We start from the raw sequence: 19,227 nt of genomic DNA on the forward strand, positions 1-19,227 counted from the left end.
ATATCAGTTGTATTTAAATAAAGGTACCTGATATATTTTATTACATTTGATCATGCAAAATTAATCTATATGCAAAGAATGTTTTAAAATTAATTAAAAAATATTCTTTTCAAATAAAAGATGACACTCGATAGAAACAGTTTTGAAGAGAAAAAAAATCTGAGGAAAAATAAAAATTTTTGACTAAAGTTAAAAGTTGTCACCTTTGATCTATGTCCTATGCTGCTTGCAGCAGGATTTTAGCAAATAAATGCTAGTAGTTAGAAATGGACATTTCATTTATTTAGAACTTGATCGAAAATCGCAACAGTAAAGAAATTGCTTAAGAAAAAAAAATATGCTGTACGAAATTATTGCATATCCAGAAAAAAAAACTTTATTAGAAATCGTATCTACAAACATACATACACATGTATCATCACAAACAAATAATGAGGAAATCATCTTATACACATATACATGTAATACATAACTCTATTTTATAGGTCTGATGGGTGTTGGCCAAAGCTATGATGAAAGTATACCTGAAAACAAAAATAAACAACATTTATTAATTAAATAAAAAAAAAAATATAGAGCATATTTAATTAAAAAAATCCACTTTTCCTCTCACCTGCAATGCATGCAGTCATAAAACAGGCAAAACAGCCGGAAATCAGGGCGCGGAAGGATACACGCACTATATCTTCTTTGCGGTTAGGCGCTATAGCGGTGAGTGCTCCTATCATGATTCCAAGAGCCGTGAGATTTGAAAATCCACAGAGTGCATATGTAGCAATGACGACCGAATGTTCCTTTAAAAGAATTTGTTAATATTAAATTATAGTAAAATTCTCTCCATACAGTTTTAAAAAAATATGAATACGTGTATGTAAAAGCTTTTTAGGTATGTACAAAAACATTTTCTACAATATACTGCAATTTTCAAGAATTGTATTGAGCTGTATACATACTAGTTATAAAGTCTCACAATACTTGGCGATTTTATTTATTTACAAATTGTATCAGTATATTTTCAAGGCCTTCTAAAAATGATGATAAACTACCATGAATATGAAAACGTAAACCGATGCAATGAGTCAATATACAATTATACAGCCATATTTTTCATGAAGTATGAGCTTTAATAGAATTTTCCTACTTACAGTCAGTATTCCGCCCTTCAGAGTCTGGTTTCGATCTGTCAAGAAAACATCACAACTGGACGTTGTTGTCCATTGCCCATCGTACGCTTCAAAAGCCTCATTATTTTTGATAACTTTCCCCAAATCTTCGTATGCTAAAAATTCATTGATGAAAGTCTTGATTCCAACCATCCGTGCGACGACACAACAATCTCGTGGTTCCACGCCCAACAGAAAAACTAGCGGCCAAAACAGGTAGGAGCAGATAAGCTGTAAAACGGAAATAACCCTACTATACATTTTTTTCTCAATATATTGAAAAATATGCAGTCACATGAAATCCCACATATAAATGTATGACGTATTTTAGAAATAAATATTTAGACATGTTTGTTACTTTTTTTTCCTCTTTATATTCCCATTTTTATGAAGAAAGAAGAATGCTGTTATGAATATATTTTAGACCTGAATCATGTTCACCTAACCCAGAGTGGCAATTTCTGGTCTTGACTTTCAGACAAAATTGATGTAAATATTACAATTTGATATTTTACAATGGAAATTTCATTAATGCATTGACACCAAATAGGTATGGTCAATAGCACATCATTGCAAATAACTTTAAATGGGCAAAATAATTATTTCCGGCAAACGGCAAAGACAGTACATGTATTTGCAAAATATTTAAATACCAAACAGTTTGACTAAAACCAGCCCCCTTCTCCTTTCACTCGTCCTGACGAGGGGGGCTGGTTTTAATCAGACTGAAATAACAAATAACTCAAAAACTTTGATAAATATAAATACAATTTCAATAAATACAATTAAAATAAATGCAGAAATTTAAGTTTTTTTAACTCGTTCAGATTCCGGTTTAAAAGCGTCAAATGTGACACTTCAAATGGCGTGTCAAATGACGTCAAATTTATCACAAATGCGACACTTGAATTTTTTTTTTCAGCGACAACGCTAATAACTAGTAGAATAAGAAGTACCCTATTAGTGAAACCAATGACTGAAAAGTATCCTGAAAATTAAATTATGCTGGAATTAAAATATTGCCATTATGCTTCATGCTACAATAAATGGATTTATTGTTTTATCAATAAATCTTAATATTGACAAAGAATGTTTGACAGAAAATTGACAGGTAAGAACAAACTTTAAGCATGCCATGAAGAATTAACATTTCTAGTCTGTTTCATTTATCTTTAGCACATATTAATCATCATGCAGAACGTACTGGTATTTAGGTAATGTTTCTGACAAACAACCATAAATAATTACAGCTACTTCACCTTACCTGAAAGGTTAGCGGCGGGTAATCAGGTAGCATGAGCCCAACCCTCTCCCCAAGCCACACCAAGGTAGCGTTAACAAAACCCAGGAAGGAGAAGAAGGCAATCACACTAGCTATGATGTAAGCCACAATCGGCAGGGCGATGATGGCGCCGATTGAGGCGGCTTCCATGATGTTTCTCCCCTGTCTGAAGATAAAAAAAACTTTTTTGAAGTTTAAAAAAATCAGTTCTTGTCAATAGTTTTAGAATTTTCATTACGATGCTAATTTTCATGTTCTACAGTTAACAATAAAATTTAGTTGAAAACAACGATGACACTTTTTTATTTCGCATGCGTCGTTCGATGTGTCTCGTCTGCTTTCTTTGCTTTCCGGCCAAAATAATTTAGAAATTCCGAGTGCAGCAGGCGCGGACATAACACTGGCGGATATCAAGTGATTCGCAGGAGCCTGTATTAAAACAAAAATAAAATTATGAAACATGGAGATTGAAATTTTATATCAATGGTTTTTAAATACATGTAATTAAATTTTTAAAAATCTTTTTGGACATATACTTAATATCTTTAAAAGTTTTGTACAGAAGCTTTGATATAAGTTTTATCTTTTTCAATTTGGTTCTTCAGAAGACGATTTTTAAAAGATGTCAGAAAATTTTGACTAATTCTTCATTATCTCCCCTTGAAAGAGGTGAACAAACTTGAATCTCCTTCATCCAAAGATACTTTGTGGCAAGTTTGACTAAAACTGGCCAAGCGTTTTGGAGAAGGCGTCGAAAATGTAAAAATTTTTTAGCCTTTGGCTCAGATGAGCTAATAAATAAAATATTTTTTGAAACAACTTGAGACAGATTTCAAGCAATTCAAAAATGATGCTGGTACCCCAAAAAGGATGTACACGACTAAAGTGCTTCCTGCCACTGTTGCGAATCCATTCGTCATCACGGTGTGAAGTTCAGATAGGGTCATCTTGTCAAACAGAGGCTTGACGATCGTCGTAGTTTCAGCCTAAAACCAAGACATTTGATAATGTGTAAATAAATCAATTTGTTTGGAAATGGTAGCTTAAAATGTTGTACAAATGAATCCTGATTCACAATAGTAATAGCATAAATGCAGTGCGATACTTATGCATCACCATGTTTGTCTATTGCATCAACTATGTACAGATTCAAAATCAAAACCATGTTCTCTTTATCAGATTAGCCTTTTTAAAAAAAATTCGCGCAATAGATATGGAAGCAAAATGGTAAGAACGTTTCAAACATTTTGAAATACTCAGTATCCTAGTCAGTGAATTACAATTGCAGGCAACATAATAAGCTTTTTGAAACACTATACTTAAGTCACTATCATTAAGTCAAATGCTGACTGATGTTTTTATACTAATTGCTGGGCCATTACTGAACTGTCTACGGATTTTTCCGTTTTTTTTTCCCGATCATGACAAGGAGCAGACGGCGGGTGTGACCGATCGGCAGGGGATGCTCATTCCTCCATGGCACCTGATCCCGCCTCTAAATTTTGAGGTCCGTGTGTGCTTTGCTCCAAATTTGTATCGTTTCATTGGACTATCAAGATTGAATATTGTTCGTTATCTCATATTTCATACTTTGATTCTAAGATACTGAAAATATCTAAATGGTACACAATTCCTTACATACACAGTAATTGAATATTTTTATAAATGTCAGTGACTAGCATTCGTTCAACAATTTGAGGTTTCATGCCGATTTGGTGACATTTGAACAAAACCGACAGCATCTATAATATTTGAATTTTGGATCATAAAGCTACAATTTGGACACACGATAATGAGGTTGATTTTCCAACCTCTTTAATACAGAAATTGACATTCATCATAAAAATACAATTTGAACAGCTTCAAATACAACATAATCCGAAAATGGCGTCTGCAGAGATTTTTGTAGAGTGATTTCCTACAGAGAGGTTTGTAATAAAATGAAAGTCAACTTGTCATTCACCTTTAGTTTTCTTTATGATTTCTCTCAATCAATTTTTAAATGTTTTCTACTCTGTACTCAATTTAAATGACGGTATATCTACTAGAAAGGTCAAGGTTAATGGGAAATCTTGATCTATGTATTAGTATTTGACAAAAAACTTAAAGTAAAAACACAATTAACAGGGGGATGCCCACCGGTTTTGGTCATAGTTACAATTCATAGATTTCTGGGATCACATACATATACCTATTACAATGAATATTTATGTTCCATTTCCCTTCGCTCGTGGGAAAATAAGTCATTTTTGTGAGTAATTACACTTTGGTTGTTACATCTCATCAACCCTCTGGTCATTCATATATAATTTTGCTTTAATGCTCATAATTTTCCGAAAGAAATCTTTATAAAGAAAATAATTTCACTTTACCTTGTGGGTCAAAATTTAACTAAAATCATCTTTTTACCTTAGCAATGTCTTAAAGAATCGAGTGAATTTATACTAATGCTAGTTATCTCTCTTAACAGAGGATCAATGACCCTTAAAGGGCATCTCTCGTTCTGAATGACTAACCCATCCAACAAAGATGTTGACTGCGGCGTGGAGGGATTCCATGGCAGAGATTCCTAAGGTATACTGCATAATGAAGGCCATTTTCTGAATCAGGACTTGCATCCATCCTAAGTAATATAAGATGGAGATGACAGCACTGAAGAAAAAAATCACAGACATCACCTGCCAAATAAAAACAAGTGTATTGACTTTTGTAGCAACACTTCGATCATCAAGAAATATATTTTGATAATATTCCTATTAAATCATTGCTTTGAGAAAGATCTTTTATCTTTTCAACAAATCAAATTTAAAACAAATAATATAAAAAGCCAGCCTTTTTTAAGTTTTGAATTAAAAAAAATTATTTCCATATGGTTTCCTTTACAGTATTTGGAATTTTTCCTTTATAATATGAACGTTGTTTGTGAGGTAACGGATACAGACATGGCTCCCTACTTAAGATTTTTTTTAATTAAGTCTATGGAAAGTTATCACTTGAATGACATGTATATGTATGTGTAATTTTATTTTACCTTGAATGCAAAAAAGTGTTCAGTGTAGGCTTCACCAAAAACAAAAATTGCACCGTTGTCTGAGTGGTCGAGAAATTCCGTGACTCTTTTCCCCAACCAATCAAAAGCGTCATAACCCCAACTGGTTCGAAGGACAATCAAAGCAAAGACCATTTGCAACAGAAATCCCCACAATACTGGCCGCCAACAAACCTTTAATATATATCCATACATATAGAGAGCTTAAATGTCTAGAAGAATAATGTTTAGATAATTCTTCAATTACCAAAGATTTGATACATGTTGATCAATAACTACAGTTAAATAAAGACTAGTCTATTTTTTATTTTTTTCACTTGGAGAATTGCTTCTTGCCAAGCGAGCTCGCCAATTTTTATTTCTTCTTGCCTGAATATATTACGTCAAAATTGTTTATATATGAAGCACAAATTGAATAACCTGTTCAGGGTCCTTTGAAAAGAAGAACAGCACAAACGTGAAAATGAATAAACCGGCAACAGGTACAAGTCTGAAGGGGCTGTTTACCAATACTGTAGCTATGACATATATGATGACGATGGTGATGACGTATACGGTCAAAATCCTATAAGTAAAACACGAGGTTTTTTAAAAAATCTGGAAAAAATTTACATGTTAAAATTTCAAATGGCATATATATACATACTTTTTTAACAACCTCCTTGTTCTTTCTTTTGGGAAGTTTGGATTCTTTTGAGTACTGTTTAAGAAAGTTTCCACTCGATCTCCATAACATTTCTTTAATGTATGCATTGCATAGAAAAACAACACAACCACGGTCAGAACTAGTAAACGAATCGAACCCTCGTCGCCGAAACTATGAACCATCGCTCCAATAAAATAAGCAAAATATCCAAGAAGAAGGAAAACCCGGAAGCAGGTTTTTAACCTTGCTTTGTTTTTCTTCAGAAATCTGTCCAGGAATTTCCGAATTCTGATCACCGGACTGAGCGGAGAACAGTTTTTGAGACATTTCGGGGGAGAATGTTGGTATGTTATAATCACAGAATCCGACTCCGTGTTGTTTGGGTCCTACGTGAAAGAGAAACATTGGGAATGTTTCATAATTGAATATTTTTAAAAAAAATTACACGTATAGTTTTAAATATATATATATATATATATATATATATATATATATATATATATATATATATATATATATATATATATATATATATATATATATATATATATATATATATATGCACAATGTGGTAAAGGTCACATGCAAAAACCCACACTGGATTAAATATGAGTGCATACAGCTAAGAAGTCAATTAATCAGATGTTTCAATCAAAAAGGGCACGCATGTTTGATTTCAATCAGCCAAAGAAAATTATGTAAGAAACAATTCTTATACAACGTTCTGTTTAAAAAAAAATCTGTTCTAAGACACAGGTTAATTTGATAATGCAAAAATATAGTTTCTAGCTAAATTTCCGAGCAAAATATTCTGTTTAATATTAAAGCAGTTACATGTACATTTATTTGAATATGCTAGTATCCATATTTGACATCCCCTGGAAATAAACTATGATTGAATATAATTTGATCGATGAGCTTACATCATTGGGGTTTTCATTTTTCTTCAAAATGAAAAAATACACAAACTGTACTACCGGTGTAAACATGCACATTACAACACAAAACCATGTACTTATACCTGGTTGTTTCAACTTAGCTCGGGAAAATGAGGTACAATATATTCGTAAAATATTACTAATTTATGCAATGGCCCTTCTGTGACCTTTACCATAGACACGTTCGTTTAATGTGTCAGATGAAATGTTTATAAACGACACAATTAGTAAACAGCTTATTACATACCCGTATTACATGAGAAATCAAAAGTCTCGGAATGCAGAAATGTCAAAAAAGTGATGAATTAGTTCTTATACAAAAAAAGTGCAAACAAAAACATTATTACCTGTGGTTCATGGATTGTAGACATCTTAATAAGAAATAAAATGTGTCGAAAAAGGCCCTTAAGCGATCTATAAATGTGTGTGCGGAACTAAATTAACTATTAGGACGCTATGAATCGTATCCAAACTCGGAGATAGTGCAAAGTGGATCCATGATCTTAAAATGTAATGGATATTCCTTTTGTTCACAGTGGTTGGTATAGGACATATACCTGGACATTGTACAGTGAAATCGCCAATAACGTTTAGGGTGTATACATATAATTCCAGGTTAAAATTATCATAAAAAGTGATTGTTGGCATCACATTTGACTTATTTAAACTGTTATAAATTTATTTTCTCACGATCAGCAGTCACATATATTAATAAAAATCATCGTCATATTAAGCGTTTTAATCCACTAAAGAAACATGTTTAAACAAGGAAAAAAGTTGAAACAAAAATGTATATGCATAGTATCATTTTATTGCACCCGACCAAAAAAAAAAGCATCCCTTCAAAAAATTACACTAAAATTGTTTTTTATTCTTGAGAACGAGTATGTCTTGCAGCAGACAGCCACGGGAGTATGGAACTTTATAAACCATGGGAATATGGGACTAGAATTTGAGAATTCATTTTGATCTGTTCTTCAGTGCGGTTGATCAGAGTACCTGAAGAATACTGAAATGGAAACGGTAAAACGTAGAAAAGACTGATTCCCGGATCAAGTGGCACAAAAAATTATTTTACAGGTATCCTCGTTCATAGATATTCCTTGTGGAAAAGATGGGAAGCCCATACCCTTTTTCCATTAAGCTACGACCTTGGTTGCGGTTAATTTCTGTTCGGTTTTCAGTGATAATATCTTTCCAATTCTTGATTTTCGGGAGCTTTTCCCTGTATTGTCTAACTTCACCTGAGACTGAATAGCACTCATTATCATTGTCTCTGATAGCCAACATATGCTTACTAGTATGTGGTTGTCAAAAACCTTAAGCATATCATAACGGATCTAAGACACAAGTATATCATTTCACAAAAACGTAACTAAAAGGTACATATAAACAATCAACTTACTTCTTCGCTTATAAATTGTTCGCATTCCGTAACGCAGTCTGACTTAGAGGTAGCCATTGTGAAAGAACCCAGAGCTCCCAAAGTTCTATAGAAGATTTAATCTGGAATTATAGCGAATTATCTTGTTTGTTGATCCATTATCAGTCATAATTTTGTCAAAGTTGTGTATGAAATGGCTTCATCTGTTATCATGCTAAACCAGGTCGATCACTATATATGTTTTGTCTTTAAGGGGAATTTTTGAAGCCTTACTAAAATTTTTATCATATTAATTCGAATATATAAATTGTGTAACACGTCACCAGTTATTCAAAGATTTTAAAGCAATTTTTTTTTGAAATTATATTTTAGCTAATTTATTTGAATGAATAAAGTTAAAATTTGCATTTGGCTAATGCTGGACGAAAAATGAGGTGGTAAAAGTGCCAGTTTTTTGCTTTTCCTCTTTCTTGTATTGTATTTTTTAAAAACTGAATATTTTTCTCTTTCAATTATTTTGATACATACAGTGAAGCCTCGTTTATCCGGACGCTTCGCCTTCCGGACAACTGTTACTTTGCCAGGCGCTCGGCACTTTGAAGTGAAAGTTGCGGGTCCTTCGGATGAGACCTTAAAAACCGAGGTCCTTTGTCACGTTGGCACGATAAAGAACCCTCACTGCTCAATGGCCCTAAGTGGCGATTAAACGTCTAAATTTGAAGCCCTTCACAGATTTATGGTGACATCTCTATATGAGTGAAAAATTCTCGAACGGGACGTAAAACAACATACAATCAATCAACCAATCACTCTCCGGACAAATTTGTTGGGAACAATTTATATGTTTTCCTAGTGTTGTTTTATTAATCCGGATGCTTCATTAATCCGGACAATTTACTCAGGTACAAAAACGTCCAGATTAACAGGGTTTTACTGTATCTTATTCAACCACCAAGTGCTACAGTTTTAACACCAGAATAGGACATTGTTTTTCAGGACACATGCAGGCATCTCAATGTACAACCTTCCAAATTGGTGTATGGTGAAATTGATTTCGGAGAGGTTTTAGCTAGCGTAAAGAGGCACAAAAGATATTGTAATCATTGAAAAACTCTACAGCAAGAGGTCCAAGCACCTCTATGGTTACCTGTGTATCATATCATGAGATGCTCTTGATATGACTACTTCAGCCCTACCCGGAACTGGATTTATGCACGAGACTGAAGTTTTTTGGGGGAGGTTTTTTTTTTTTTTAGCTTCCACACTTTTTTCTGAGTATAGAATTTTGCTATAGTAAATTTTCCTTTAGATGCTGGTTTCCCCCTCCCCCATTTCTTGATGTTGTAAGGTCGAGCACTGGCAAATTCCAGTACTACTGCAATTTCATTATTTGATATTATTAGATTTTTCTCAAAAGAATGCTTATATTTACCCTCTACATTAATCTATAATTTAAATTCCCTGAGAAAAAAAATGACACAGATAAGGACAGACTGAACAAGAGCACAATTGATAAAAAAAAATTAACAGATGAAGCAAAAATACTGCAAAACACGTCTCAATTTGTTTGTTTTAAAGGCATGTTCACTTAAAGTGTCATAGAGGATAAACAGAACATTGCAGATTGAAAATTGAACTTTTTAAGCAATTAGGGATGCAAAGTGCACTAAGGTTTTGCAACGACTGATAATGAAAGATATACCTGATTGTGTTCTGTGGTTGGAAAGTATGGAACAGGCAATGCTGTAGAATTCTTCCTCTATATATAATTGTGGATAAAGAGAACGTCATTGGTGGATGTTAAAAATTCTTACTGGTAAGTTAATATATTACAAAAACACCATAACTTGTTAATCAAAAGAAAATATACAGATTGAAAATTAAATATTTTATCGACTCTCTAAAGAAATTATCAATATATCCTACATACTTATCATGCAAAAAAAATTGTTAAATAAATGATTTTGCTTAATAAAGTTTAAATTTTATCACTCGTAGAATTCTATTTTCAAACAACATAAAAAAATTGCGACATAAAATTGTATGTTAAAAAAATTGCAATAGAAAAAAAAATTCAATTCAGATTTCGATTGACATTTTCAATTTTCTCTGAAGGTTTCACAAAAGCCTTCTATCCTGTTTGAGAAATTGAAAAGATAATTTGCTTTTTAAAAAGGAGAGGATTATAATTATCGACCTTTGAAATGGTGAAAAGACCGAGTTTCAACAACTTAAAGAAATATTCATGTTAAAGAAAAATAACAAAACTTTGATGAAAAATGTAAGTTATAAATTTGAACCAGAATAAATTGAAAATTAGACTTGCAAATTATTTGAAAAAAAAAACAAAACAAAACAAAAGAAACCTAACAAACAAATAAACAAAAAAAAAAAAAAAACAAACAAACAACCAACCAACCAAAAAACAACAACTAAAAAAAAGAAGGAAAAAAAGAACATTAATTGAAGTGGTCTTGATTTCTTATTTACATGAATTTCGCCTTGGAAAAAAGTATTATAATCTTTAATTTCTTTCAAATTCATCCAATGAAATAAGATTAAGTTATTTTCAATTGAAGTTACCATAGAAGCACCATTGCGACCCAAACTAAACTATAATGAATTGTGCATTTCATATAATATTTAATAACAATTTTGAACTTTATGAGTATATTGAATCATGTGACGATAAATTACACTTAAAACAAAAATTAATTGAATAAATATTCGGCCTGAAGTACTTTCATTTTTATGAATATCCTAAATTGAACCGAGATACTTTTAAGAAATTCGTTTGTTTTATATTTATGTTGGAATTTATGTATAGGTATTTTAAAACCAATACATGTAGTTTACATGTAAATGGATGCCAGAAAAGGAGAGTAAGGAGGCATATTTCTGTCCCTCATGCAATATTAATATCAACTTGCAAGATAATAATGTCTTCACCACCGAATCCGACACATCTGTTTCATATTTATAATATATTTTACTGGAAAAAGACGTTAATGGTAACCTAACAGTAAAACTTTATGATAAACAAGATGACTTCAACTTTTCTATCGTTAACCCCCCTTATAAATGAAGCAATATAGGATTATCACCTGCATATAGAGTTTATGTCTCTTAGTTGAATCGATACGCACTAGCATGCTCTACGCAAGAACAATTTCTAGAACGATTCAAGCAGCTGACAAATAAATTGACGAAACAAGAATATCAACAGTTTTTTTGTTTAAAATCAACATTTTGCAAATTCTATGGTCGATACAATGATTTTTTCAGTAAATAAAATCTGTCAGTAATTTGAATGTTGACTGAGGTTTTTCATAAAAATTGGTAGGCCATTATTTTCACTGAATTCTCTACGGATTTTTCCCGTTTGTCCGATCATGACAAGGAGCTAGAGCACATGGCGGGTGTGATCGGTCGACAGGGAATGCTTACTCCTCCATGGCATTTGATCCCACCTGTGATGTTTTTAGAGTTTGCTCTTCTCCAAATTTGCATTGTCTCCATGGACTTTTGAGCTTGACTGGTCCTTATCTTCATATTTCATGCAAGATTATTAAGTTTACATGCAAATTTTCAATCTTTTTTTTTCAGAATCTGATTTTCATATGTGTAAATGTACTTACCAATGTCACTTATTTGTGATATGTTATTTATCATGAATCACCTTGCATACTGTCTCGCACGCTGACATAATTTATCTTGCATGTAGGGGGCAGAAATATGCCACCGGAGGAAAGTGGTTAATTCACTATTCCTGTCAGATTTTATTGGAAATGTTTTGGATAAAATTTGTCCTTATCATTATTTTGCATTCAGTGATTCAATCTATTTGAATAATGCAAAAATCGTATACGTTTCCTTGGGAGAGTCTGGAATTTCACAATGCCTGAACATGTTTCTGGATCATTCTTTGCAAGTTTATTTAGTGAGAAAATGATAAATCATCTTTTAAAAAACGATTAAACATAGCGCCCTTGATAAGGAGTTTTTTGAACAGCAATCATGCTCAAATATAAGCTTGAATTTAGCTCATTTTCTCGGCAAGGAGTGAAAAATGTCACACGGGTCACAAAATAACATTGAATTTATCTACCGAAAGTTAATTAAGCGTGGATCATACTGTGATTGCATATTGAAGGATACTGAATAAATTCATGCTAACTTTCAGATATTTGGGGAATCTTTAATTAGCAATGTTTATAAAGTTTTCCCTTTACTTGTAAAATAATATATGTATTGGCGGTAGCAAAAGTGTCTTAAACCATGAGTATGTTACAAACCCAAGATGATTTTTAATCTAACAACTCGACAGTTAAAATTAAATGATCATGTTCATATCATAGTGGTGTTTGTTAATCTTCTAGCTGTGTCATCAGTTTGTTTTATCTTTAAATACAGCTTCTTGCACTTGGTAGGTTTGAAGCTTATTTGTTAATAAATACCATTCATTGAATGTATTTATTTTTTCATCACTTGAATGTTTCGATAGAATATGTCTAAATATCAGTAACATGACGTCTTCTTCGCCTTAATGGATAAGGAACGTAGTGGTTGCACTTTTGACTGTTGATTTAAAAGATAAATGCAACTTACGCGTTACACCCTTGTTTCACATATAAGTTTCACAAATGAGGACATCTTTTTATTATATATTTTTTTACATTGTAAGTAACAAAAGACAATGTAATTTGTGAAGGATAGCAAATATGGTACAAGTTTTTGCATAATTTACTTTTGACAGGTAGATATTTGGTATAAAATAGTACTTTCTATGGTAATATCTTATTAATTTAAACACGTTCATGCATATATATTTTTTTAAATTCCATGCATTGTACGACCATTTTGGTAAGCAAACATATCTAACGAAATTATACTGTAGTTACATGTAACTTAAGTTTACTATAGTATTTCAAAGTATCAAATTATCATTATAGTAAATCGAAGAGTCAAAATTATCATTATAGTAAATCAAAGTTGTCACTAAAGTGTCAGAATGGTCATTTAAGTTCCCTAACAAAAAAAAATACCATAGTTAACTATAGTTTACTATAGTTAACTGTAGTTTACTATAGTTAACTATAGTAAATCAAAGTATCAGAGTTATCACTATTATAATAGTAAATCAAAGTTTTTAAAGTCATCACTACAGTAAATCAAAGTTTTCACCAAAGTAAATCAAAGTTTTCATAGTGATCACTATAGTAAATCAAAGATTTCATAGTTATCACTTTAGTAAATCAAAGATTTCATAGTTATCACTTTAGTAAATCAAAGTGTCAAAGTTATCACTATAGTGAATAAAAGATTTCAAAGTTATCACTATTATAAATCAAAGTGTCAAAGTTATCACTATAGTAAATCAAAGTGTCAAAGATATCACTATAGTAAATCAAAGTGTCAAAGTTATCACTATAGTAAATCAAAGTGTTAAAGTTATCACTATTGTAAATAAAAGTTTGTATTGTAAATATTGTAAATAAATTATCTATTGTAAATAAAAGTGTCAAAGTTATCACTATAGTTTACTATAATTAACTAAAGTAAACTATAGTTAACCAAAGTATTTTTTGTTAGGGTTATATCAAGTGTCAAAGTTATCACTATAGTAAATCAAAGTGTCAAAGAATGGGTGGACTTAACGCCCTATTTTGGATCTTTTTGCGACTACTCTACCAAGCTGTAAATGAAGTGAATCCAAAATATATTACAAGCAATAGAAAGAGTTACGTATACATGGTTATATTAGGTAGAACCTTTGTACCCTGTTGCATGAATAAAAATTGAAGCAACGATACATTAGTGCCGTCTTCCGGAATTTGGCATGTACCCGGAGTGGTTTTTAGGTCACGTAATCAATATTAAGGAGGCTCATTACACCCACAGTTTATTTTAGATTTCATTACAGCACCAGTTATTATGAAGATTTCAAATATCCGAATGGAGGTTATGATAGGATAAATATTTTTTAAAGATTTTTTAATCTTTTTTCTGATTTTGGTTAAATGTTCTATTTCAAGTTTCTGATTGATAGTATTGCAGGAATCTCAGTGTCAGGTGATGGATATCATCTTCAGTTATGTAGGCAATATAATAACACTTCATAATAATCAACATTATTTTTATAAGAAAAAATAATTTTCTCCCAAAAAAGAATCAATGTGATTTTCTTCTTAATTTTTGCATGAATAATTTGGAAAATCAGTTATAAATAGACAAGGAATGTATATTTATGAATAACAAGTGACAAATTGAATGAAAAATGTTTTAAGGAAATGAAAATTCAAATTTAAAAAATAATTGGAATGAAAAGTCCACTTGCAAGAGTTATCTTTTCTAAATCCCCCTGACTCAAAACACTCAGGAACGGTTGAACATATCAGACTCAGAATAAACTAAAATTTCTAGAATAAATATACATTTTTTAAAGAAAAAAAGACAAGCACACAAACCAACAAGAGTACAGTACTCTAAAAGCGCAAGTCAATTATAATTTATTTCAACGAGGTTGTAGATTTCAACTCGAATTTCCTCTATACGTACATGTTGTCAGTGGTAGAACTTGCTGCTTTCGCCATGACATTGTACTCTACTTGGGTAGCGAAGATTGGACTGTCATTCTCTTTGGTCTCTACTTAAAAATAACACCTTCTTCGTTTGTGATGTATAATGAATCCGTTATCTTGTTCTCATTGTTTACAACACCGCATGTAGTCTATTTTTAGAGCATTTTAAAGATTTAGATCATCAGCAAAGTGAACCTGTACAATTCGTCCCCAGGAGAAAATGGACGAAACAATGGAGGTTTATTTTTCTGTGTAGTACGTAATCAAAAAGTGGTGTAATGAGCCTCCTTAATAGAAACCGGGGCTATCGATCGGCGTCATTGTTGACATCTCTCTCTCTCTCCCTCTCTCTCTAGAAATTCGAATATGTGTATGGCATATTACAGCGATGTCAATATGAAATTAAAAATAAAAATGTGTGGACACGCAAAATTAAAACAACATTTAATTTGCTAAATTCTGAAAACTGCAACCAAACACGCTCAAAGATGTGATTTAGAACGAGGGCAGGTTGAAGAATACAATGTACAATGTAACTGTTTTCACGAGTACATTCGCAGGTGGACATCACGTGATGAATTGTAATATTTAACAGGTCAGTCGAAGTCAAATCAAGGTTAACTCAGTCATAACAATGGAAACAAGAACTTTGTTTTGAACATGTTTTTTGTTAAATTAAGTGTGAGCGCACGTTTGTCGGCTCTTCTTTTAATGAACATTTTCGGAGTCTCAGACACCAGGGGCTCGTTTCTCAAAAAGTCGTAGATTTGGGCCTAAGTTAGTTCGACTAAGTAAGTTACGCCAAAATTTAGACGGGCCTAAATCGCGTTTCAGAAAGCGGCGTAAGACCGGGCCTAAGACTAAGACCTCTCCGCTAAGTACTAAGCATGCGCAGATCGTATTTTATTTGGTTTAGAGACTACAATTACATGTGGCGGATCAAATTTTAAAATATCAAACTTAAACCTAAATACAGACGTAAAGCACTGAAAGCATGAGCACGCGTGCATGTTTTCTCTCTTCACAATCTTTCAAACAGATATATTACGCAATCCCACCTGTATTTTCAAGGTCAAAGCATTAAAATTAAATAACCATTTTTGCATGCTCAAATAAAAAAATCTATATACACATGAAGTTAAAAATTACATTAGAAAATCATACACGTGTACACGATTGTGTTATTTTGATATACAATCGTACATTAAAACCCAAACGATGTACATACATGTAGTGTAAGCATGATAAGTACTTGTGAACAATTCGAATAAATTAAGCATGAGGTATTTTAAGTAGTTTTCCTTTCAATATGTAATATTGTTTTTCACTTATGTTAAATACATTAAAACAAATACACATAAGGTAGTGGCAAAGGGCTGGAACAGGCTAGTAGCAACAGTTTAAAAGGTGGAGGGAGCAACTTCCCCCAAAAAAATTCTGATAAGCCAAAAAAAAAAAAAACCTGAACTACTAGGGGGCAACTTACCAAATTAATCTGACCCAAAAAAAAACTTCATTAATTGTCCAAGTCAAAAACCTTATTATTATAACTGTCCAAGACTGAAGTCATGGAATTTGACAGTGCTCGACCTTACAGTGACAAAAAGTGTGTGTGTGTGTGTGGGGGGGGGGGGCATCTGAAGGAAAATTTACTATAGAAGAAAAAGTGGAGGTCCGGGGCCCCCTGGCCCCACCGCGTTCTACGGGCCTGTGGAAAATTTAACAATTATGAAATCATACACTAGTATTATTATAATATGGATAAGAGTATTGAAAAATTATCAGTTGTATTGAATTTCTAATTTCATTACAGAATAATCAATTCTTACTGAATTAGACTTATTGGCATTCAATTGATACATGTATTATAATATTACACTTTGGACATACAGTATTATACATTGATATCGATATGATAATTTACACAGTCCATGCGGAAATACGCATATACAGCATATCCATTAGCACACACATTCTTATTAAAGGTTTAAAGCTTAATTAGTTTTAAAACAATTTCTTGTAAGCCATATGACAGGTAAGCAATCTAGTATTTTTATAAATTTCTGAAATATTTCCATTTGATATACAGGTATTTCCAGTCGGGATCAGATATATCAGATATATTTAGATCGGACAAAGTATAACTTTCAACATCACCATCTTTTCCTTAAATGTAGCAATTCCGTTTAATTTTTTTTATTAAGAATATGATCAAATAATATTTCTTTTATGGATGCTGAATATCTCTTGAAGATTTTATCTAGATTTAAAGATATAAACAAGTCATGATTTTCATATTCATAAATATTTTCAAATAAGCAAAATTTCTTCTTCTTGATATTTTTTATGAGTATCATGCATTAAATGACAGCAAATTCTAAACTCTGTTTCTCATTTACAACAAAAACATTTTTAACACTTTATTGACCATTTTCTTTTCAAATGTAATATAAAGTGTTTATCTGTTCATAAATCGATCAAAAACGCACATTCAAACAAAATTCGTCTGAGAAAAGTACGATAGATTGTCAATGAATTAAAAACAAGTACCTATTTACTAGTAAAAAAAATGATAGACCCATCTTACGCCATGACAGTTACTCCTTTGAAATAGGAAAAAAAACAGTATTATACAAAGGATACTTTAATTACTGTAACATTTTACTTTTTTTTCTTTTTATGATATTTATATTTAATTAAAGGTGAAATTTAGGTAAAAGGTGCATTACCTTGATTAGTTGATGGCATAATTATCGAATATTTTTCATTATCGAAAATATATTGAATGTATATTGTTTGAGGAGCTAGTCTTATTAAAACATTATCGATTTCAAAACAAAAAAATATCAAGGACCCAGCAGCGTTTTTAAAAAAGTGTGCGGGGGATGGGGAAAGGGGGGGGGTAGGTTAGGTAATTGAGTAACCAAAATATTCAGCAAACTTTAACAGTACAAGAAAAGAAATACTGAAAGTGTAGGACAACCTAAATTACAACTTAATTTTTAACAGAAAACACTATTACTACAAAAAGCGGTAGTGTTGCAGCCTCTCTCCCATACTACGCGTGCCTGTTTTTTTTTTTTTAAATTCTGGCAGTTCTTAATTTCTTACCTAGTTTCACAATTTAAAATTCATAGTTACAAATTTCTAGTTCATCCACTTTTTACAGAAAAAATCTCATCCTCGCTGTGTTTTTTAATACCTTTCTATTTGGTTTATTCCCACTTAGTGCACACACCTTCTATTTACCTACATAGTAATTGTATATTTCACGATTTTTCACATATCGTATATGAATATGAATAGGTGTTTATATCGTGCGCGTAAAAAATAATTATTTTTTTTAACTCTTTATGATCAAAACACTTGCTCGTTTCTCAAAAAGGCCTACGACCAGGCGTAAGCTTAGTCCGGACTAAGTCAGTGACTAAACCCCAAAATCGGACTAAGTAGCGTTTCACAAAAAGGCGCAGACTTAGTCGAGACTAAAGTTAAGCTTAAATCTAGGCCTCCTCATGAGTAGGCTTAAGTTCTTAGTCTGTACACAACTTGAAAAAAGTGGCAAGTGTTTTGATCAAAAAGAGATAACAAAAATAATCATTTTGTACTTATAAGATAAAATACCTATTCATGTACATATATGATATGCGAAAAATCGTGAAATATACAATTATTATGTAGGTAAATAGAAAGGCAGTAAAATCCAGCGAGGATGCAGACTTTTTCCGTAAAAAGGTTTGATGAGCTAGAAATTTGTAAGAATTTTGAATTGTGAAACTGGGTAAGATATTAAGAAGTACCCGAGTTTTAAAAAAAACCAGTCAGGCGTAGTATGGGGGAGGGGGTTGCAACCTTCCCGTTTTTTCCAGTAATGGTGTTTTGTGTTAAAAATTAAGTTGTAATTTAGGCTGACCTACACTTTCAGTATTTGATTTCTTGTACTGTCGAAGTTTGCTGAATATCTTGGTTACTCAATTACCTTCCCCCCTCCCCCCCCCCCCCCACACACACAATTGGGTCCCTGATAATGTGTTATTTTTGAAATAGATAATGTTTTTGAAAAAAAAAACTCAAACAATATACATTTAATATAGTTTCAATAAAAAGAAATATTCGGTAATTATGCCATAAATTAAGTTAATACACCTTTTACCTTAATTTCCCCTTTAATTAAATATGTTTAT

At 31.9% G+C, this 19,227-nt stretch overlaps 1 protein-coding gene across 1 annotated transcript; it reads right to left on the reverse strand.

Moving 5' to 3' along the window:
- Nucleotides 1-444: 444 nt before the first annotated feature.
- On the reverse strand, nt 445-7,449 carry LOC133178160 (solute carrier family 28 member 3-like). Its single transcript, XM_061312909.1, has 11 exons — nt 7,426-7,449; nt 6,141-6,526; nt 5,915-6,059; nt 5,477-5,668; nt 4,962-5,123; nt 3,306-3,431; nt 2,744-2,874; nt 2,428-2,611; nt 1,146-1,394; nt 614-794; nt 445-524 (listed from the first exon to the last, which is right to left on the reverse strand). The coding sequence occupies exons 1-11, from the start codon at nt 7,447-7,449 to the stop codon at nt 508-510; spliced, it is 1,797 nt and encodes a 598-aa protein (XP_061168893.1). The 3' UTR covers nt 445-507.
- Nucleotides 7,450-19,227: the final 11,778 nt, after the last annotated feature.

This window comes from Saccostrea echinata, unplaced genomic scaffold, assembly GCF_033153115.1.
Source record: "Saccostrea echinata isolate AGI-Se365-2 ecotype Australia unplaced genomic scaffold, CSIRO_AGI_Sech_v1 ptg000002l, whole genome shotgun sequence".
Taxonomy (NCBI): Eukaryota; Metazoa; Mollusca; class Bivalvia; order Ostreida; family Ostreidae; genus Saccostrea; species Saccostrea echinata.

What these genes read in the sequence shown, in the direction of transcription:
- LOC133178160 (XM_061312909.1), bottom strand. Translation starts at nt 7,449, where the DNA reads ATGTCTACAATCCATGAACCACAG. An exon ending in CTACAATCCATGAACCACAG is followed by an intron (nt 6,527 to 7,425) that starts GTAATAATGTTT and finishes TCTTTCACGTAG; the next exon opens with GACCCAAACAACACGGAGTC. An exon ending in TGAAGGGCGGAATACTGACT is followed by an intron (nt 795 to 1,145) that starts GTAAGTAGGAAA and finishes ATTCTTTTAAAG; the next exon opens with GAACATTCGGTCGTCATTGC.